Source organism: Arvicanthis niloticus, chromosome 1 (assembly GCF_011762505.2).
Source record: "Arvicanthis niloticus isolate mArvNil1 chromosome 1, mArvNil1.pat.X, whole genome shotgun sequence".
Taxonomy (NCBI): domain Eukaryota; kingdom Metazoa; phylum Chordata; class Mammalia; order Rodentia; family Muridae; genus Arvicanthis; species Arvicanthis niloticus.
The window spans coordinates 120,849,694-120,872,207 of NC_047658.1; the positions used below are offsets into that span (position 1 = coordinate 120,849,694).

A 22,514-nucleotide genomic window follows, 5' to 3' on the forward strand; every position below is an offset into this window, starting at 1 on the left:
CTCCATTCAGCTCACTAAGTTCCCAAGGCAGGCCACTACCATGCATGCCCCATTCTTCCAAATTCCCATGGCTGGCTGGGGTGCCCTGCCAGCGTACCTTTCCCTGGAACCCAGCTGAATTGCCATGTGAAGGAAAACACTGTTGCGGTAAATCTCTTGCCCATAGGGAGTCCATAGAATAAAGACACAAGTCAATAAGTATCAAATGAATGCTGCATGCCTAGATTGGGCAGATTTACCATTAAACTACACTATTTCCCTGGCTATGAGAGCTCTTAACAACTTGCGGTTTCCTAGGTCAAGGCCTTCTTCATCTTCTCTCCCTCCACTTCGACCAACTGCCAACTCTGCCCCTTCTCTCTCCCCCCTCACGGCTCTCTGGTCTTCCTCTTATCTCCTCTGGCTCCTCCCACTCCTCTTCTACTGCCCAATCACTGGCTGTAGCCTTTATTTAACAAATTTGATTGGACAGAAGGTTTACAAGATTCACTCCTCCTTCGCAGCCCCTCCCAGGAGTGGAGTTACCATGACAACAAGAGGCTAGTGCTATCCACCACAAAACACCACAAATCTTAGTTTAGAATCAACAAGTAACACAATTACTGGGCACAGCAACTAGGATCCTAGTTTGTAAGCTATTCTAAATTATAAATCCTCTGGTAGTAGATCCCAGCAGATCTGCCACGTAAACGTGGAGCCTCTGCAACGTACATTGTGTCCTCTATCCTCTTTCCTGTCCAAAAGGAAGTCTTTTTCCTGCCTCCCTCTTCCTCTCCCCAACCCTGAAGTCCTGCCTACTCCTCACCCAGCGATTGGTCGCTTGGAATCTGTATTCATTAGGGGAATATATCCTGCAATGAAATTATATCTTCCTATCTCATAATTTATGCCACCAATAGGGAAATATTCTGTCTCTCTGCACTAAAATTTCCTTTGCTACCAAGAGTGTTACTGGGGCTACAAGAATGTCTCAGTGGTTAGGAGTAACTTTCTGCTCTTCCAGAAGACCCAAATTCAATTCCAAGCATCCACACAGCATTTCATAACCATCTGTAACTTCAGTTAGAGAGATCCAACACCTCTTGTGGCTTCCTCAGGTTCCAGGTATTCATGTGTTTCATATAAATTAATGCAGGCAAAACACGCATACACATAAAATAAATCTTTGTCCAAAGAGTGTTACTGCTGACTGTTCAGCATCACTGTGAAGTGACTGAGGCACACACAGGCATGAGTCAGAAATTTGAAGGGAACTTTCAGCTGCTGTGTATATGAGGATGCCTGTTCTGTATGTGTATAGATAAGGAACTCTAATTTTTGCAGAGCTAATTCCATCCAATATTTCTGGCTTCCATTTTGCTAGTGCAGTAGGCAATTAGAAAGGGAAGAAATTTATATTTTCTAGACAATCACATATCCGTTCTAGACCTAGTCTGTTGCTTTCCTGTGAGCAGAAAAAAATAATGTAAACAAAGCTGAGAGGGCACACAATCTGGCTCTCAAACTTGCACTGTCATCTTTCTGGGCAACACATATATGAGAAGGATCTGGATACTTTTGACTCACAAAGTAGCCAGCGTTTTGTTTTCCCATTTTCTAGTTAAAAAAAAAATAAATAAAAGCAAGGTCCACAGTACATCCTAAGTCTAAAGACTTCTGTAAAACATTTACCAAAACACTGCAAATACTGGCATTTTAAAGAAGATGCACTGCTTGTTATTTGTTCTGAGGAAGCTCTCTGTGTGGATACGGAGTTATAGGTAAGGGCTCATCACAGAAGAATGCTGATTCCCTGTTCTTTCCCTCATCAGAGGTAGGAAAAATCAAATGTTGTTGGTCTTATACAGGAAGCAGTGATCTTTTTTGTGGATGCCTATGCAATGCAAAGGGGAGTTTATTCAACTTTAGAAGCATGTATACCTTCTAATGTGTACCATGGGAAGATCTTTTTTTTTAATTTTGAAATTATAGTTTGTTTACAATATATCTCACTTTCCTTTCCTCCCTCTGAAGCTCCCATATACTCTTCGATGCTCTGTTTCAAATTCATGCCCTCTTCTTAAACTAATTGACATTCTATCTATCTATCTATCTATCTATCTATCTATCTATCTATCTATCTCTAAATATAACCTGTTTCATCTGTAAAATGCTACCTATATTTATGTTTTTAGGGATGTTTGACACTGAACAATCACTTGGTGTTCCCCTCCCAGGGGAAGGAAAACTCTCTCCTTCCTAGCTGTCCTCTTTTGTCTGTGTAATTTTGAGGACTTGTGGGCTTTTCTCCTTTCAGTCTGGTGTGTTTGCTGGTATCAAATTTTTTGAAGGAACTATGGCAAGTTTCCATTTCAGACACATAAGCACTATGGACAGATTGTGAAAGCTGGCTAGAACATTTGGGTAGCAATATTAGAAAAAAACAAAACAAAAAACAAAAACCCATGCAGTTCTAGCTAACATTTATTTATTAGCACCTATGGTACAGGGATGCTGGGCAGATGATAATTTCTTTAGCTCTTTAGCAGGCTGCTCTTTCATTGGATAAATACTTAACAGGAGAATGAAATGCCGTCTGAGATGGAATATACTGAGAAATATGGAGATGAATATAAAATGGTTTCACTGTTAAACAAAATGATCTTTAGGAAAGGTAACTTAGGGATTTGATCTATAAGCTCACATGATGGACTATTTCTAAAATATTGATTCCCTTTTAACTCATCTTTCTATATTCTTTGATAATCTAATGTGTGTTTCATATTAGATGGACATAAAGTCATAAATATCAATTTCAATCAAACTCTGCATACTACTTTATTATATATGTTTTTCTTTTAATTTAGTATTTTTCCACTTGTGTGTATGCCTCATGGTTTTTGTGTTAAGAGTTCCTTATCACACTGACAGATTGTAAGCTTATACTTACATAATGTCATCATAGTTTGGACACAATCATTGTATTTATTTTCATTTTATTCCTTAATAATGTTTCCATACTAACTATTCTTTAGATTTGCTTTCTCTGAATTGTTTTACCTGGATATATTTTCAGTAATGTGAAAACTTGGTCTGAAGATCCTAAAAACCACAATGGACTTTGTCTATGACAATGCTACGACTTCCCATTCATTTAGCCTCTTTGGGTTTCAATCTGCAGCACTAACTGGACATTGTGCTTTTGTGGTTGTTGCCATTGCCCTTGCTCATTTAGTGTGTGTGTGTGTGTGTGTGTTTTCATTTGTCAATCACTCTTATGTTATTCAGTTTGCAGGCATTATAGCAATGTGTATGATTTTGTACCAAAATTTACTTTGACTTTTTTGTGTTTGTGACAGACTCTCAAAAAAATGCTTCTAAAGAAAAAGTGAGACTGCCTATAGGGATATTAGAGTCCCACTATTTTGATATTTTCCAGGACATCTGAGTAAATGCAAGGAAACATGTTTCTCATTCTGAGAGAAAAAAATGTTGCTATGATCATTTATTAGAGACCACAGATTCTGCTATATGTTCAGTGATACACATGATTGACTCCAAAAACCAAATACTTATCTTGGACAAAATGTAAGAGAACTCAATTTGTGTATCTCTGCTCTAAATTTATCAAGAAATAAAAAGAAAAGGTACATGGTAACAGTAACCAGAATAAGGTAGGAAATACTGCACAGAGAATACAGATAGCAAGAGGATGACAAGAAAATAGCTGTAACAATTTATGCCATAACTTCAAGAACCTGGGCAGCATTATGCATTTTCCTTGAGACTCAGTAACTACAATTTATCAAATAAGAGAACAATCAGTGAAGTTAAAATTTTATGATTTAAAATAACCCTCTTGCCCCTCTCTCCGGATCCCCAAAATGGGAGCAGACACCCAGCAGCGGGGTCTCAACCCTTGTGCAGACTGTATCCTGAGACATCCCTGGGAGGCCAGTATCCTCAGGGAGGCAGGTAAGGCCAGTTGCATACCACTCTACACACCAGAGCCACAGCTGGGAGTAGGAGGCTCGCAGGACCCTGCTGCCCCCCCAAGGTACCAAAACCCTCAGAGCAGGGGACACCATACCCAGAGTCATCCTAGAGGAGCCACAGAACCCAGAGCAGCAGTCACCTTATCCTGAGACATTCTAGAGGAACCACTGCACTCAAAGCAGCAAACACTTAGTTGGTCTGCTCTCAAGAAGACACCTTACCCTGAGACATCCTAGAGGAGACACTGCACTCAGAGCAGCTGGAGCTCAGGATCACAAGATCACAGAGACATCTGGACTCTGAGGAGTTTTGACACAAGCAAGATAACTAAAAAGACAGTCCCCAGTCAGAACCAGTGAGAGAGGGTAGCACTAGAGTTAACCAAATGGCAAAAGGCAAGAGCAGGAAGGTTAACAACAGAAACCAAAGTTACTTGGCATCACCAGAACCCAGTTCTCCCACCATAGCAAGCCCTGAACACCCCATCACACCGGAAAAGCAGGATTCACAATTAAAATCACTTCTCATGATGATGTTAGAGGTCTTTAAGAAGGACATAAATAACACTCTCAAACAATTTGAGGAGAACACAGGTAAACAAATAGGAACCCTTAAAAAGGAAACACAAAAAAATCCCTTAAAGAATTGCAAGAAAACACAACCAAACAGGTAAAGTAATTAAACAAAACCATCCAGGATCTAAAAATGGAAGTAGAAGCAATAAAGAAATCTCAAACGGAGACTACCCTGGAGATAGAAAACCTAAGAAAAAGACCAGGGGTCATAGATGCAAGCATCACCAACAGAATACAAGAGATAGAAGAGAGAATCTCATGTGCAGAAGATACCATGGAAAACATTAAAACAACTGTCAAAGAAAATGCGAAATGCAAAAAGCTCCTAACCCAAGACATCCAGGAAATCCAGGACACAATGAGAAGGCCAAACCTAAGGATAACAGGTATAGATGAGGGTGAAGACTCCCAAATTAAAGGGTGAGTAAATATCTTCAACAAAATTATAGAGAAAAACTTCCCTAACCTAAAGAAAGAGATGTCCTTAAATATACAAGAAGCCTACAGAACCCCAAATAGACTAGACCAGGAAAGAAATACCTCCTGTCACATAATAATCTAAACATCAAATATACACACACACAAAAAATACTAAAAAGCAGTAAGGGAAAAAGGTAAAGTAACATATAAACACAGATCTATAAGAATTACACCAGATTTTTCACCAGAGGCTATAAAAGCTAGAAGATCCTGGACTGATACCATACAGACCCTAAGAGAACACAAATGCCAGCCCAGACTACTATACCCAGCAAAACTCTCAATCAATATTGATGGGGAAACTAAGATATTCCATGACAAAACCAAATTTACACACTATCTTCCCACAAATCCAGTCCTTCAAAGGATAATGGATGGAAAACTCCAACACAAGGAGGGAAATTACAACATAGAAAAAACAAGAAAGTAGTCTCCCAACAACCCCAAAAGAAGAAAGCTACACAAACATAATTCTACCTCCAACAAAAAAGTGACAGGAAGCAACAATCATTTTGCCTTAATATTTCTTAATATCAATGGACTCAACTCTCCAATAAAAAGACATAGGTTAGCAGATTGGATACATAAGCAAGACCCAGAATTTTGCTGCATACAGGAAACACACCTCTGTGACAAAGACAGACACTACCTCAGAGTAAAAGGATGGAAAACAATCTTCCAAGCAAATGGTCCCAAGAAACAAGGTGGAGTAGCAATTCCATTATCAAATAAAATTTATTTTCAACCAAACTTAATCAAAAAAGATAAGGAAGGACACTTTACACTCATCAAAGGAAAAATGTACCAAGATGAACTCTCAATTCTGAACATCTATTCCCCAAATGCAAGGGCACCCACATACATAAAAGAAACTTTGCTAAAACTCAAAGCACACATCACACCTCACACAATAATAGTGGGAGACTTCAACACACCACTCTTAGCAATGGACAAATCATAAAAATAGAAACTAAATAGAGACACAATGAAACTAACAGAAGTTATGAACCAAATGGATTTAACTGATATATATATATATATATATATAACATTTCACCCTAAAAAAAAAAAAAAAAAAAAAAGAATATACCTTTTTCTCAGCACCTCATGGTACCTTCTCCAAAATAGACCATATAATTGGTCACAAAACAGGCCTAAAAAGATACAAAAAGATTGAAATAATTCCTTGCACCCTATCAGACCACCATAAACTAAGGCTGGTCTTTAATAATGACAAAACAATGGAAAGCTCACATACACATGGAAACTGAAAAACGCTCTACTTAATGATGACTTGGTCAAGGAAGAAATAAAGAAAGAAATTAAAAACTTTTTAGAATTTAATGAAAAGGAGGACACCTCATACCAAAACTTGTGGGACTCCATGAAAGCAGTACTAAGAGGAAAACTCATAGCTCTAAGTACCTACAAAAAGAAACTGGAGAGAGCATACATATTACCAACTTAACAGCACACCTGAAAGATTTAGAACAAAAAGAAGCAATCATACCTAAGAGGAGTAGACAGCAGGAAATAATCAAACTCAGAGCTGAAATCAACCAAGTAGAAACAAAAAGAACTATACAAAATATCAACAAAACCAGGAGCTGGTTCTTTGACAAAATCAACAAGATAGATAAACCCTTAGCCAGACTAACCAAAGGGCACAGAGACAGTATCCAAATTAATAAAATCAGAACTGAAAAGGGAGCCATAACAACAGAAATTGAGGAAATTTAAAAAGTCATCATATCCTACTACAAAGGCCTATACTCAACAAAATTGGAAAATTTGGATGAAATAGACAATTTTCTAGGCAGATATCAGGTACCAAAGTTAAATCAGGAGCAGATAAACCATCTAAACAGTCCCATAACCCCTATAGAAATAGAAGCAGTCACTAAAAATCTCCCTACCAAAAAAAGTCTGGGACCAGACAATGTTAGTGCAGAATTCTATCAGACCTTCAAGAAAGACCTAATACCAATTCTCTTCAAGCTATTCCATCAAATAGAAACAGAAGGAACACTACCCAATTTCTTCTATGAAGCCACCATTACGCTTATACCCAAACCACAGAAAGACCCAACAAAGAAAGAGAACTACAGACCAATCTCTCTTATGAATATTGATGAAAAAATACTCAATAAAATTCTCGCAAACCGAATCCAACAACACATCAAAACAGTCATCTATCATGATCAAGTAGGCTTTATCCCAGGAATGCAGGGATGGTTCAATATTCAGAAATCCATCAATGTAACCCACTACATAAATAAACTCAAAGAAAATAACCACATGATCATCTCACTAGACGCTGAAAAAGCACTTGACAAAATTCAACATACCTTCATGTTAAAAGTCTTGGAAAGATCAGGAATTCAAGGCCCATACCTAAACATAGTAAAAGCAATATACAGCAAGCCAGTAGCCAACATCAAACTAAATGGAGAGAAACTTGAAGCAATCCCACTAAGATCAGGGACTATACAAGGCTGCCCACTCTCACCTTACCTAATTAATATTGTGCTGGAAGTCCTAGCTAGAGCAATTAGACAACAAAAGGAAGTCAAAGGATACAAATATAAAAGGAAGAAGTCAAAATTTCACTCTTTGCAGATGATATGATAGTATACTTAAGTGACCCTAAAACTTCCACCAGAGAACTCCTAAATCTGATAAATGACTTTAGCAAAGTGGCTGGATATAAAATCAACTCAAACAAATCAGTAGCCTTTCTCTATTCAAAGGATAAACAGGCTGAGAAAGAAATTAGGGAAATGACATCCTTCACAATAGTCACAAATAATATAAAGTATCGTGGAGTGAATCTAACCAAGCAAGTGGAAGATCTGTATGACAAGAACTTCAAGTCTCTGAAGAAAGAAATAGAAGATCTCAGAAGATGGAAAGATCTCCCATGCTCCTGGATTGGCAGGATTAACTTAGTAAAAATGGCCTTCTTGCCAAAAGCAATCTATAGATTCAACGCAATCCCCTACTCAGTGTTCAGCCTTCATGGGACCAAAGATCTCCTCTCCCACATATGCCCAACAAGGCCATCCTCCCCTACATATACAGCTGGAGTCATGGGTCTCTCCCTATGTGCTCCTAGGCTGGTGGTTTAGACCCTGGGGAGCTCTGGCTGGTTGGTATTGTTGCTCTCCTCATGGGGCCACCAACCCTTTTGGCTCCTTCAGTCTTCTCTCTAACTTCTCCATTGGGAACCCTTGATCAGATTCATGGTGAGCTGTGAGTATCTGCCTCTGGGTATGTCAGACTCTGGGGGACCTCTAAGGAGACAGCCTTATCAGGCTGCTGTCAGCATGCACTTCCTGTCATCCATATCAGTGTCTATTTTTGGTGACTGCACATGGGATGAATACCCATGTGGAATGGTCTCCATACAACCTCTCCTTCAGTTTCTGTCCCACACTTTGTCTCCATATTTGCTCCCTTGGGTATTTTGTTACTCCAAGTAAGACCTAGGCATCCACACTTGTTCTTCCTTCTTCATGAGCTTCATGTGGTCTGTTAGTTGAATCTTTGTTGAGACTGTTATTTATGTCCTTCTTAAAGTCCTCTATCATCATCATTATACTTATAAGTTTATGTAACAAAATATAAAATGGCATCCCCAAGTGGGGCCATTCCCTGGTTGGCCCTTACTTCAGTCTCTATTCCAGTTTTTGGTCCTGTTCTTCCTTTGGAGAGAAACATTTCTGGGTTAAAAAAACTTTAGAGCCCCAAATTAAAACATGTTGGAAAATTTTAAAGAGTATCTGAGAAACATGCAAAGATATATTACAATATATAATGTGTTGGAATATCCAATATTTTTCTGATATTACTTCTGACCTAAATGGGCTATAGACTCGCTGTTAGCTTAATATAAACTTCAGAAGAATTTTAGCAAAAATTCATCATAGACTTAATCCAAAATAAGTTTATATAAATATTCTAAATAACCATAGCATCTAAAATTTTGTTAGACTCATAGTATCTGTGAAGGTTAGTGTTAATTGTCAACTTGGCAGAATCTAGAGACACTTGAGAACTGGACCGCTGAACATGCCTTTGGGAGATTATCTTGACTATGTTCACTGATACACAAAGACCCATCTTAGTTGTGTGCAGGTGTAAGCACCAGCTCTTACCTACTGAACCAGGGTCTCTTGATATGATTAGTGGAAATGAGTCAGGCCAGGTTGAAGGGATCTCAGCAAGACTGAGAAAAGTTTATTTCAAGCAATCAACTTTTTTTATACCCTCCTCCTTTTTATACACAACAGGCTATATGGGGTTTTGCAAGTCAGACAGGGTATACAAGATTAATGCCTAGTATTAAATGTTCAGCCAAGTTCTACATGCTCTGCTGGCTTCTAAGGATCTCAGAGACAAACATGTGGCCCATATGCTTCACTGCCTGAGGGAGTGCCTCAGGTTCTCAGGAACGGAAAGGCACACAAAGTACCCCAGAAGCCATAGGCTTAAACATCAAAAACAACACAGTCATTCATGCTTTTCAAGGCAGCTAAAACAGGCCAAGCCCAAGGCTCACTGCAGGCAGGACATTCCCTGGGCAAGCTTCTGAATTGTATAGTATGAAAAACTGATAGGAGCCCTAGCATGAATGCCCCCATTGGTAGCTTCTCACTTTAGAGGTGATCTGGCCAGCTGCTTCATGTTCCTGATACACTGACTTTTCCACTGTGATGGGCTGTAACCTAAAACTCTTAGCCAAAATAAACCCTTTCTCCCTTAAGTTGCTATTTTTAAAAAATTTATTAATCATTCCATTCGTTTAGATCTCAAATGATACTGCACTTCCCAATTACCTCCTCTACCAATCCCCTATCCCATGATATCCCACTTCCCAGTTACCCCTCCACCACCCTCCCATCCCACATCTGCCTTTCCCTCTCTTTTGCCTGTATGAGAGTATTCCCCCACCCACACTCTTCCGCCACCCCACTGTTCCAGCATCCCCCTACTCTGGGGCATCAAACCTCTCTGGGAACAAGGGCCTCCCCTCTAATCTGGCAAGGCCATCCTCTGCTACATATGTAACTGGAGACAAAGACTCTTTTTGATACACTTCTTGGTTGGTGTTCTAGTCTCTGGGAAAATGGGGTGGCCAGCATATCAGCCTATGTTGTTCTTTCAGTGGGGTTGCAATCCCCCACTGCTCCTCCAGTCCTTCTGCCGGCTTCCCCACCAGGTTCCCTGAGTTCAGCCTGATGCTTGGCTCCAAGCATCTGCCTCTGCATTGGTCAGTTGCTGGCTGGACCTCCCCAGGAACTGCCACACTTGGTTCCTACCTGCAAGCATCCCCAAGTGGGGCCATTCCCCGGTTGGCCCTTACTTCAGTCTCTATTCCAGTTTTTGGTCCTGTTCTTCCTTTGGAGAGAAACATTTCTGGGTTAAAAAAACTTTAAGATGTCTGGGTGGCTCTATTCCTTCACCAGCGGCCATGCCTAACTACTGGAGGTGGTCTCCACATGTTCTATCTCCTCCTTTTCTGCACACTATAACTAAAGTCAATCCCATTGGGTCCTGGGAGCCTCACGTTTCTCTGGTGTCTGAGACCCACCCGTGGCAATTCCCAGTTCCTCATGCCCCCTGCTACGTAACCCTATTAAAAAATAGAGAATTCTCAACTGAGGAATCTCAAATGGCTGAGAAACACTTAAAGAAATGTTCAACATCCTTAGTCATCAGGGTAATGCAAATCAAAACAACCCTGAGATTTCACCTCACACCAGTCAGAATGGCTAAGATCAAAAATGCAAGTGGCAGCAGATGTTGGTGAGGATGTGGAGTAAAAGGAACACTCCTCCACTGTTGGTAGGATTGCAAGCTGGTGCAACCACTCTGGAAATTAGTCTGGTGGTTTCTCAGAAAACTGGACATAATATTACCTGCAGACCCAGCTATAACACTCCTGGGCATATACCCAGAAGAGGCTCCAACATATAACAAGGAGACATGCTCCACTATGTTCATAGCAGCCTTATTTATAATAGCTGGAAAGAACCCAGATGTCCCTCAAGAGAAGAATGGATATAGAAAATTTGGTACATATACACAATGGAGTACCACACAGTGATGAAAAACAATGACTTCATGAAATTTGCAAGCAAATGGATGAAACTAGAAAATATCCTGAGTGAGGTAACCCAGACACAAAAGAACTCACACAGTATGCACTCACTGATAAGTGGATACTAACCCAAAAGATCACAATGCATATGATACATCCTGCAGCCCATATGGAGTGTAGAAGGACAGAAGATTGGGGGGCTGGATGCTTCAGTCCTTCCCTGAAGGGGGAACAGGACAATTAAATTGCTATTTTTATCAATAGAGAAAGAAGCTATGATACTACCAGTTCTGAGCATTCCGTGTAGAGACACATTAATCAAAAAGCATTAACATAAGAACAGCAAACATGAATGAAACCAACGAGAAAACTGAGAACTATATTCACACATCTGGTCAACTGTTTTTCAATGACCACAGAGGATGTTTAATAAAACAGGAGGGGCATTTTAAATAACTGTTGATTGAGTTTAACATTGCTACCATCTGAATGTCTTTGTAAGAGTCATATATTAGGAAGCATTGTTAACATGATAGATAATAATAGGGTCCCTTGTAGGGTTATTGGGTCAGTCACCTTTTTGGATGTTGTGAATGCCTTTGTAGACTAAACTACAGAAAGCAAGCTTTCTCCTTTCATCCTGAGAAGGCAGAGCTAGAGGGTGTATCCAACAAATAGAAAGCAGAGTTCCACAAAACAAGACACATAACAATCCCTTGATCATGGACTTCCCAGACCTGAGAGAAGTGAATTCTGGTTGTTTGTAAGCCTATGGATCGTGATCCTTAGAGGTGGTCTAGACACATGTAAGTGTCTCCCCACCCCTAGCTTGCTATCATTGTTGCTCTTTTTCATCTAAGGTATCAGAAGAGATGTTCTGCTTACAGAGTTCTCAAGCACTGCAGGTTCTGGAGAATTCCCTAAGGAAGCACCTCCCTGAGTCCTTAAAGGTGAGATTAGTACATGCTCAGAGTAACTAAGGACTGTATTTTGCTATGGCAGAGGAAGGAAAAGATCAAGTCTAGCTAAAAAAACTGAGTGACATCATGGCATGTGTCTCACCTGTGCTTATTTTCCCAGAGCAGAAAGAAGTCTCAGTAATGTCCCTTGCTTAATATTTTAAAAAGCAAAGTGCTGCTCTCCACTGTCTGAAACATATCACTGTTCACTTCCAAAAAATGTTTCACAATTTTTGTGAGACTCTACCACAAAAGTAAAAACTAAAAGTTGAAAATTCTATAGTTCAGTGATAGAGTATTTGCTTAGCGTGTGCAAGGTCTTAGATTTCATTGCTAGTAGAGATAAAATTTTTCCTGATTCTTAGTGAACAGATCACTATTTAGTTGAAGCCTCATTAGGTATCAGTAATAAGGACTCTGATCTTGCTTAAATTTTGCTTTCACTGAATTTTGTGTGTCCCTGACATGGCTCTAGCAGGGAACGATTTTAAATTAAAATGTGTATCTGCAGATGTTTTTCTGTAGCATGTATTATTTCAATGAAATAAGATTTAATGTATAAGAATTTCCAGGTCTTGTTATATGTAACACACAGCTTGTTATAGATATTACTGTGAACTAGGATTTGACCTATCACATCTTCCTAGAAGAGATGAGGTCAAATTGTCTGTCATAAAATATACATATGGCTCTGAGGCCACATTTTATAAGTTGGCCTGTGGCTCATTCTATACCTGAGGTATTCCTTACATTTTCAGCCTAATTGCCTCAGTCTCCATATTAACTAGCAAACCTGCATCACTAAGATTGGCTAAATCTTAGCTTAGATGAGAAACAAAAATTGTAGTTAGATTATAAACAGATATCAACAGCCAGATGATACAGATATAAGAATTAGATGGTATGGATATTAAAACAGCAATCATAAAAATGCTTCAAGGAGTAATGAGAAAAACATTTGTAATGAATGGGATTCATTTCTGAAATGGCTCAGCTTCATAAAATTCATTAGATGCATGAAAAGAAAGAAATCTGAAATCCATGAAAAAAATTCTATTAGATTCTACAACAGGGAAGCCCATTGGTTTGGTTATAAATTTTATCATTCTTTATATTTTATCTTACAAATGTTTAAAAGACTTTTTTGTTCAGATAAGCACCTAGTTACTAGGAACCATTTGAAAGATTACATCTTTTCAACTAAATTTGCATTGTTTCATGGGAATGATCCTTGTTCTAATCAGATAAGTTGCACTTCACCATCTTTGTGTAATGTGCTGACATTCCTACTATATTAAAATATTTAGGTTTATGGGACTGTCTTCCACATCAATCAGGGAAACCCATTCAAGCTCAAGACTTTGGTAGACAAATGGCCTGATTTTAATACCGTTGTTATTCGACCCCAGGAACAAGTAAGTTGCAATATACAATAAATATGCCTGTGCCCCTACATTTGTTGAATTCCTAGAATGTGTCTGGCAATGTGGTAGCATGGTACCATAGTCGATGCCTGCTACTGAAAAATGGAAATGAATTGTAATAATGTCAACCAATACTTTGTTTGGAGGAGAATACAGAAAAGTTTATAGAAAAATTACAATATGGTATAATGTGTAGGGAAATATATAATGATATAGTAATGACACATGGAGAAGGTTAACTACAGGTACAGATGGTACGATTTTATTTTTACCTATGGTTTACTTTGCTTGCTAGCATGGTTCCTCTATCAGCACTGGCTTATTGAACTGCAAGCAAACTTTATTCCTTTATCATTTCTTGTATCTTATTTGTAGGAGTTAGAGGAAATTGATAAAAGGTCATACCAACTTAGGATCATGTTGAGACACAAAGAATAGCTTGATCTTTTATTACAAACATTCAAACCTTTCCTGGTGGTTAGAGAGATGGTTCAGTGATTAAGAGCACTTGTTACCCCTGTAGAGGACCAGAGTTTGGTTTCTAACCCCAATTTGATGGCTCACAACTATCAGTAACTTTAGTTATATGGAATCTGATGCCCTCTTGATCTCTCCAGGCATTGAACACATGTCATACACACAGCATACATGCAGGAAAAGCTTTCATATCCACAAAATGAAAATAAGTAAGTCTTTAGAGATAAGGACATTTCCTAAGTTAGGTTTGAATACTGTAACAAGTGAGTTCTTAGTTCCATTGCCAACTATTATCCCAGAATGAAACATGTTTCCTGTCTTTAAAAATTGTGGACTTGAAATAATCCAACTGATTATCACTCTATGGCAAGTTTTTATTGTAATATTGGCTTCCTACTGAGGCGGTGCACTTGCTTTATGACAATGTCAATCACCTACAACAAAGTCAGTAAAACAAGTAGAAGAAAGAAAGCTACAGGTGGTTGTTGTTACAAGGAGTGAATCAGAGTTTATTCTTGATTCCAAGTGGAAAATTTTGCCAACATGAATGTTGAAGATGACTTAAATATTTTATAAAGCAGAGCAGGAAAATCAATAGTTTAATCTGTAGTATCATTGTACCATATACAATATTTTATTTAATATTTCATTAAAATTAGAGGAATAAAAGCATTCAGATTATATATTAATGGAAGTAATATTTCCATGATATGCTTCTTTATATTTAAGTAGTGCCATTATGAGTTTATAAACTAGTTCCATATATATATATGTGTGTGTGTGTGTGTGTGTGTGTGTGTGTGTCTGCATGTATATGCATATATGCTCATTTATTTGCTTTATGTTGGTTGTCATATTCTTAATAATAATAAGCTATTTTGAAGGAGTATCTAGCCTACTAGCTTTATCTTTGGCACCCTATTTGTTTTTTTTCCATTAATTTATTTGTTCACTTTATATACTGATCAAAGCTTCCACATCTCCTCCCTCACATCACCTCCCTCCTTTCACTACCATTCCCCTTTGTCTCTGAGAAGGCAGAGGTTCCTTGCCTGGGTACCAACCCATCATAGCACCTCAAATCACTGCAAGACCTGGCACAGCCTCTTTGACTGAGGCCAGACAAGGCAGGCCAGTTAGGGGAATAGGATCTATAGGCAGGCAACAAAGTCAAGGTAAGACACCGCTCCAGTTGTTGGGGGACCTGCATGAAGACCAAGTTATACTTCTGCTACGTATGTGCGGGGGCAGGGCCAGAGCCAACCCTGGTATGCTCCTTGGTTGATGGTTCAGTTTCTGGGAGCCCCCAAGAACCCAGGTTAGTCTTCTATTGGTTTTTTTGTGGAGTCCCTATGTCTCCCAGTTCCTCCATTCATTCCCCAACTCTTTCAAGAGACTTTCTGAACTCAGTCTAATGTTTGGCTGTGGGTCTCTGCATCTGTTTTGGTCAACTGATGGGTAGAGCTGCTCAGAGAACAGTTCTGGTAGGCTCCTGTCTGTGAACCCAGGGTGACAGATACAAATACAGCCTGAGGCTCCAAGTTGAAGAAGGAAGGCAGGCCTGCAATGTGTCCCTATTCATCCTCTGAGGACAACTCAACACATTCCCCACCAAACTGGCAGGAGTTGCTACTGCATTCATTTATGTCCATCTCACAGAGGTCACTTGTGTATCCAGGGCAATAAATATAGCTGTCAGCAGTGTCTTCACATGTTGTGTCATTGTGACAAGGGTTTGACCAACAATGAGACATCAAAGTCTCACAGTGTATCCCTGTGAATTCAATATCTGTTTAGACACAGTAGGAGTTGTTTCTTCCATTTACATATAGACATCCTGAAGATATGACTGACTGGCACATTCATTAGAGTTGAGTTCACAGTGGTCTCCAAGGAACCCAGGTGTATAGTCAGAGAAGTAAACCCTAAGAGTATTGTGACATGTGGCACAATGTAGACAGGGCTGAGATCCACATTCATCAACTTCCAACTCACAGTTCACACACATACTCTTGAGGACAGACATATGTATCTCTTCATATCTCATTGAGGCACACAGCCTAATTCATGTAAGGATCAGAAACACATTAATCCACTTCCAAGTCACAATGCCGCCTTGGTATCTAGGCACACTGAAGCAGGGGTAGCCATTGACTCCATTCTGGCATATATTGTGGTAGGAACTAGAAGCACACTTATTGTGATCTGTCTCATAGATTGGTTCTTTATTTATAGATGAATATTCTGACTCTGTGTTCAGTATAGCTTTGAATCCCAGAGCATTTATAGCCCAGAGCAAGTATACTTTTCCCTAAATGTTTTGCTTTTAATTTGTTATTTTGACTCTTCTACATGAATTTCGTAACATTCTGGTTTCTTTTGATTTGGAGTAATGTTTTTTAGGGTGCCTTTTTAAACTTTGAATTGAATGAGGGCCTTTTCTCTTGATTTTGCATTGTAAATAATTACAACATAAATCCGCGGGAGCTACTACTTTTGTTATATTTAAATACCACAGTGTAACTGAATACTGATATAACAAACGTCACACCACCCATAAACATTCTGGTTGATTCTTCTTTTCTAAAACAGGACATGACAGATGACTTTGACCACTACAACAACACTTATGTAATTTATTCCAAGGATCCCAAGCACTGTCAGGAATTCCTTGGGTCATCAGAAGTTATTAACTGGAAACAACATTTGCAGATTCAAAGTAAGAAAACGGGTGTGTGGGCTGTTGTGACCTCCTGTGTACACATGATGGAAATAACTTCCTTTTGAACAAGCGTCTTAACACCCCACACACATTTTTTGCAATCCAAAACCACTGAGCAGGCGGCTCAGTATTTACCCTCTCCAAAAGGAACCCTTGAGTTACAGTGTGTAACATTTACAAAAGAAAAATTAATGTAATTTTTTACCACCTTAGGACTTATTCTTTAAAACACCCATATTTTACTAAAGAACATAAATGTGAGAGCAATGTATTCCACCACACAATATTCATTTTATTACATTGTCACATTGTCAAAGGAATTTTTTAGTAAATACTACTATGGCTTCTGAAGTTGTATAATCTAAGATTGAAACCTGGATGAACCAGTTTTTAGCTATGTGGTAAAGGGTGACTTCTGCTATGGAGACTTAAAAATAATGAGAAAAATGATTATAATATTCCAAACACAGAGTCCTTAAGTACTAAATGAGACATTTAAAGAAAAAAAAACCTTATGAATATCCTACCTAGTTTTATAGAAGTTCAAGTCTTCTCAATATCAATTCAAAATGACAATTATTTTACCTTACAACTGTATGGGTAGAAAATTTGGATCAGATTCAGCTATGTTGCTCTGCTGGTCTCATCTGGTTTCACGCATATGGGTTATCTATGGGAATAGGCTTATCATGATCCCAAGGCTGGCATTTGGTAATAGCACTGTGTCAACTCTTAACTACAGGGGCAGAGGGAAGTAGATTTGGTGACATGTAAATGTCACAGATCAGGAACAGAATGTGAAAGTCAAACCCAGTGCACTCTTTGAAAGATGTTTACTAAATCACATTTTTCTATGAGCCTAAGCAAATTTTCCAAGTGAACAAAAGCCAATTCAGGGTGAAAGGAGCCATATTGGTGCAAGAATAAGGAACTGAGAAGCTTATAGTAACAACATATTGGACTGAGAACATAGAAATTGTCTATTCAATTTTAGTTACTATGCCTCTAATTCATCTTCTTTCTGTAGCTATAACTGTATGCATATGCAAACAGGCTTTGTGATACCATCCAAAACTTAAATTTAAAAAGACATAGCAGGGATATAGTCTTTGTACTATAAAACCTGTCATGATGTAACACAAGACTTGATTCTAAGTTCATATTCCCTTTGACTCCATTTAATAGCTTTTCCCAAATGTTAATATGAATAATTTTATATTATTTGCTTCCTTATTTTCCTCATCAAGGTTCACAGTCAGACCTTGGCAGAGTGATAGAAAGTCTTGGAGCCACTAACTTGGGCAAAGTCAAGCATAAGCAGTGCTTTCTCTACATGATATCAGAAACAGCAAAGAAACTGGCTCCTTCCTTGGTGGATGCAAAGAACTTAGTAGTTAGCAGTAACAAGCTCAAGCCTTTGTAAGTGTGAACAAAGCTGTTCTGAACCATTCAATTATTAATTGTATGCCTCCTCTGTGAGATTTCCAAAGTAATCATGAAAGAGTCACCCTAAAACACTAAAACACGGGTTAAAATCAGTACACGTGATCTATCATTATGTTGTAGTCTGGAAGGTAAAAATCAAGATGTGAGCAGAGCTGTGTCACATTGGAACCACAGCATAGAGTCCCTTCTGAACTGTTCCAACACCTAATGACATCCCAGGAGTACCTTGGCTTTGGGATGCATTGCTTCACTCTCTAAAAACACTTTTACATGACCTTCTTTCTCACTCATGTCTTTTCCCCTTTTGTTTACTGTAAAGGCACTTATCAATGGATTTGTGACCCCACAAAATAATTGGAATGTCCTTATTCTGAAACCATAAACATATCTTTAAATTTCCCTTTTCTTTACAAGATTGTCTACATAAAGAGCTATTGACATAGTGTATCAGCTAAAGGTGCTTGCTGACAAGTCTGATTACCTGAATTCAGTCTCTGGAACCTACCCGATGAAGAAGAGCACCAACTCCCAAAAGTTACCCTCTGATCCCATTTGAGCACATCACATGCAAACAAATGAATAAATAACTACAATTTAATTTTTTAATTGCCTATATAAGTTGAATGTGGGTTGCTGTGTAAGCTGCCATGTCTTCACGACCTCGGCTAGCTCTCGTCCTGGTAACTATCCAACCAATATCCTGCAGAGTTGCTGTGTAATCACACTGAGATTTAAATAAGGACCATATCTCTCTCCTGCTTACTAGAGTCCAGTGCTTCCTGCCACACTTCCTGATATTTCTCCTCAACCCTTTAAGACGAGATTCCCGTCTACCTCTCAGACCTGGCTTTTTCTCTTGTTTCTTCCCTCCAAAATGTCTAGTCTGTCAAAAATATGACAAGGTTATTTAAAAACATTACCTGTCTCTTAGGCATGAGCCTAAAATCAGAAGTTGAGTCATTCTGCCAAAAGACGTGTTCTAAGGGAAGTAGTCTAAAGAGGAAGAGATTGATTTCATAGACCGAGAAAGGCTAAAATAACAGCACCAAAAAAAGGGTTGCCATTTCAGTATTATTTCCTATGTAAAATAGGAAAAAAGAAGATACACATTAGAACTTGACAGATTGGTTGATGTCAGATTACTTCAAGTTAATTATTTTGGTAAGGATTAATGCATTGAGAATCTCATATTCTCTTTTATTTCTTGCTTTTATCACTCACTTGCTTACTTTCTTGCTCTCTCCTTCTCTTTCTCAGAAAAACCAATTAATGATCTAATATTGGTCCGGTGACCTGAGGCATCCATGTGAATGATTCCATGTTGTTTCTAGTATTGGAGCTAAACATAGAAGCTAATGTACACCAGTGTTATACTATAGCCTTATGAATATTTCTACTTGAGCTTCACAAGCTCAGGCCTCAAAGATTAGCTCCTCTGTCTAAAATATTCCTCTCCTAAGCAGATCAATCTTTATACTTGTGATTTACCTTGTTACCTAGATCTGCTCACAAGTTACCTCCTCAGAGTCCTGGGTAAAACATCTCAACAAAACTCATCTCCACAAGGGCCCAGCTTTGTTTTACTCATAGCGTTCATGACTATTGGAAACTAGTTAATTTATTCTACAGGTTCAATATTTGATTCTTTCTCTAAGAAGAATCCAAGGTCTGTGGGGGCTGGGATCCTCAGTAGCTGGCACACAGTGCGTTCAGTCAATTCTCTGCATAAGACAACTGGATTCTAACAAAAAGGTTTTGAACACATTTCATATTGTCCTCATTTATGTTTAACATAGTGCTTAGTAGAACTGAAAGTTGACAATGGGTATGTGATTTGAGGATTCCCAGGCATATGATCCTCTGTATGTGTGGAAGAACTCTGTTCTCTTCATAAACTACATGGTTACCTGGTCAGCACCCCCATCTAGAACCTACTGGAAAGTTTTGTCCTACTGTGAGGTAGGAGGTCAGTATATTCTCTTGACAGAAAGAATCTGACTATGGAATAGCTTGCTCAGCACGTAGATGATGGAACTGATAACTAGAGTCGAAATAGAGTGTCTCGTTCCACTTCCAGAGACCCAGGATGAGTCCTTAAGCCCCTTTGCATCATTTCAGGTGTCTTCAGACATCAGGAGTTAGTGACAATGGCCACCCTCCTTCCACATTGCAGCCTTTTTTGCTTTTGACTTTCTTTTGCTCATCACAATGTCTAAGGAGCACACAACACTAAATTCTATGACTTTGAACTTTGGCTTTTCTGCTTGCTTCATGGGTTTTTTTTTTTTTTTTTTTTTTTTCCGAAACTTGTTTATCTGTATTTTTTCCTTTTACAGAAAACAAGACTGATCATATTTGAACTCTTTAGAAAAGCAGTGATCACTGGCAATTAAGAGCTGGAAATATTGATTGCCTGGAGAAGTTTTATCTGCTGAGAATATTACCTGCTCGGCACTGAATCTGAGCCCGCACCACACTGGCTCATTAGTCTACAATTCAAATTGCTTATTACTCTTGATCACTCGATGAGGAAATTCAAAAATGGAAGAGTGATTAATCAGCAAACCCACACACACACACACACACGATTGATGGGAACTCAGGCAGTCTAATGGCAGAGCACAATATCTTAGATATTCTACCTTTTGCATCTTGGGAAAATTTAGGGGGAAATAAATAAAATTATTTATAGCCTATGTAATTAAAAACTGTTCTTTTCTCTTGTTCTCAATAGTGACCATCAGTTATTCAAATTTGCCTCCCTGGATGTTACACATGCTGCATTGGTGAATAGCATCTGGTATTTTGGTGGCAATGAGAAGAGCCAGAAGTTTATTGAACGCTGTATCTTTACCTTCCCCAGCTTCTGTATTATGGGGCCTGAAGGAATCCCTGTGTCCTGGGCCCTGATGGACCATACTGGAGAACTGAGAATGGGAGGCACCTTGCCTAAGTACCGGCGCCAGGGTCTCATTTACCATATTGCTCAACACCAGATTCAGGCAATAGAAAAGCTTGGCTTTCCCATGTATGTACATGTGGACAAGGCTAACTTCACCATTCAGAGAATGTGTGACATTCTGGGGTATGTCCCCATGCCTTGCACCTGGAACCAGTGGAACTGTGTACCTCTATAAAGCTAGAAAAGGGTGAGAAGAGGACTTCACTTGTAGATGGAGAAATGGCTGAGTGAACAGAGAGAAGTGAACTGTCATTAGATTGGTGTGTGTCTCTAGAGAGTTGGGGTGCATCACACTGAGCTGCACACAGTGTGTCTTCTCCCTCACATTGCTCATGCTCTTCACTCCATTCTTCAGCATGCAGAAGGCCACCTTCTCCTCCTCCAACTCTGTTACAACCCCCACATTCTCAGGATTCCTCTAACACATTTGGCTAAATTGTACTCTTTTCTATTTGTTTTGCTAGCTCATTGATCCATGCCCATTAGTCAGTGGGTTTGTTTTGTGACCTGACTCCCGCCCTTCTGCACATAGGCATACCTCCTCCTCTGGCTTTCTGTAGTTTTGCTTTTATGGGGTGGAAAGGTAGCCTATCATCTTAAAATGAATATTCAAAAATCATTCGTTCTCATGTCACTAACTAGGTGTTATATTGTTAATATGTAAAATCTACCATCCAGGCAAACACAGATGCACAGTATGTGTGGCACAACTGTAAGAATTATTAGGAAAGAGACAAAGGCTCAGCAAGTAAACATGCTGCAGCCAACCCTGATGACATGAATTTCATCCCTGGTGCCCATATTGTAAAAGGAGAAAATCAATTTCATCAACTTGTCCTCTGACCTCCACAGGTGTGGGGTGGCATAAGCACACAAAAAATAAATAAATGTAATCTTTAAAAAGTTTAAAAGACTAACTGGTGATATCGTTGAGGCTACATTTGTGTAATTTTTTCAATGAATGTTCACAATCAATTGCCATGCCAGGAAGGAAAACTTAGCATTGTTTTTTTTTTTTTTTTTTTTTTTTTTTTTCGTTTTTTCAAGACAGGGTTTCTCTGTGTAGCCCTGGCTGTCCTGGAACTCACTCACTCTGTAGACCAGGCTGGCCTTGAACTCAGAAATCCGCCTGCCTCTGCCTCCCAAGTGCTGGGATTAAAGGCGTGGCCACCACCGCCCAGCACTTAGCATTGTTCTAAAGGCTGAGCTTCATGACTTCATTCTAATGTTTACATTTAATAAATTCATTGTGTATGGAAGCTTAAGCTCTAGAAGGCAAAGAACTGTAGGGAGAAGAGAAAATAAAAGCACTAAAAACAGGAAAAATGGATGCCTGTTATGTAGGAGATAGGAAAAAGTGGGAATGAGGACATGAGGATAGGAAGCAGAAC

General features: G+C 39.0%; 1 protein-coding gene across 7 annotated transcripts; it reads left to right on the top strand.

The window, feature by feature from the left end:
* Positions 1-1,633: 1,633 nt before the first annotated feature.
* On the top strand, positions 1,634-22,034 carry LOC117721946 (glycine N-acyltransferase-like protein Keg1). Of its 7 annotated transcripts, none has more exons than XM_076918035.1 (7): positions 1,700-1,813; positions 3,874-3,954; positions 11,994-12,083; positions 13,400-13,507; positions 16,586-16,712; positions 17,963-18,134; positions 20,896-22,034. In XM_076918035.1, exons 3-7 carry the CDS (start codon positions 12,006-12,008, stop codon positions 21,296-21,298), a joined length of 888 nt encoding a protein of 295 aa, XP_076774150.1. In that variant the 5' UTR covers positions 1,700-1,813; positions 3,874-3,954; positions 11,994-12,005; the 3' UTR covers positions 21,299-22,034. The 7 variants fall into 7 exon arrangements, with proteins under 7 accessions (XP_076774165.1, XP_034376726.1, XP_076774145.1 ...); XM_076918039.1 differs by having other exon boundaries at positions 1,703-1,760; XM_034520835.2 differs by lacking the exon at positions 3,874-3,954 and having other exon boundaries at positions 1,640-1,760.
* Positions 22,035-22,514: the final 480 nt, after the last annotated feature.

Coding starts and splice junctions, on each gene's coding strand:
- LOC117721946 (XM_034520835.2), top strand. CDS start 12,006: ATGTTCTGCTTACAGAGTTCTCAAGCACTGCAGGTTCTGGAGAATTCC. Junction 12,084..13,399: donor ACCTCCCTGAGTCCTTAAAG/GTGAGATTAGTA, acceptor TAAAATATTTAG/GTTTATGGGACTGTCTTCCA. Junction 16,713..17,962: donor ACAACATTTGCAGATTCAAA/GTAAGAAAACGG, acceptor TTCCTCATCAAG/GTTCACAGTCAGACCTTGGC.